This window comes from Apaloderma vittatum, unplaced genomic scaffold (assembly GCF_000703405.1).
Source record: "Apaloderma vittatum isolate BGI_N311 unplaced genomic scaffold, ASM70340v1 scaffold27915, whole genome shotgun sequence".
NCBI lineage: Eukaryota > Metazoa > Chordata > Aves > Trogoniformes > Trogonidae > Apaloderma > Apaloderma vittatum.
In genome coordinates, this window is record NW_009715861.1 from 5,520 (window position 1) to 5,781 (window position 262).

At 65.3% G+C, this 262-nt stretch overlaps 1 protein-coding gene across 1 annotated transcript in view; it reads right to left on the reverse strand.

Moving 5' to 3' along the window:
* Positions 1-262, reverse strand: part of LOC104273868 (ras GTPase-activating-like protein IQGAP3) — a gene marked incomplete at both ends in the record, with an annotated part of 6,742 nt that overhangs the window by 5,163 nt on the left and 1,317 nt on the right. The window contains one exon of the mRNA XM_009869325.1: positions 97-262. This exon is cut by the window's right edge and continues 2 nt beyond it. Coding sequence (XP_009867627.1) covers positions 97-262 — 166 coding nt within the window. The remainder of the gene's footprint in view (positions 1-96) is intronic.

A 262-nucleotide genomic window follows, 5' to 3' on the forward strand; every position in this document is an offset into this window, starting at 1 on the left:
GGGCCCAGCCCCACGCTGGCCGAGCAGGCTCAGGCACTGCAGCAGAACCACAATGAGGTGACCGAGGTGTCCCCCCGCTCCTGCTGTGCTCCCCACCTGCAGCGTGATCCTGTTCTTGACCAGCAGCCCAATCTTGATATCCATGAGGTCCAGGTCACTCTCCAGCTGCCGGCTGGCGCGGATCCTCTTCACCACCTCCTCCTGCAGCCGCAGCACCTCCGCCTCCTCCCAGAAGTCGTGCTGGCTCTGCTCCAGCAGGTGG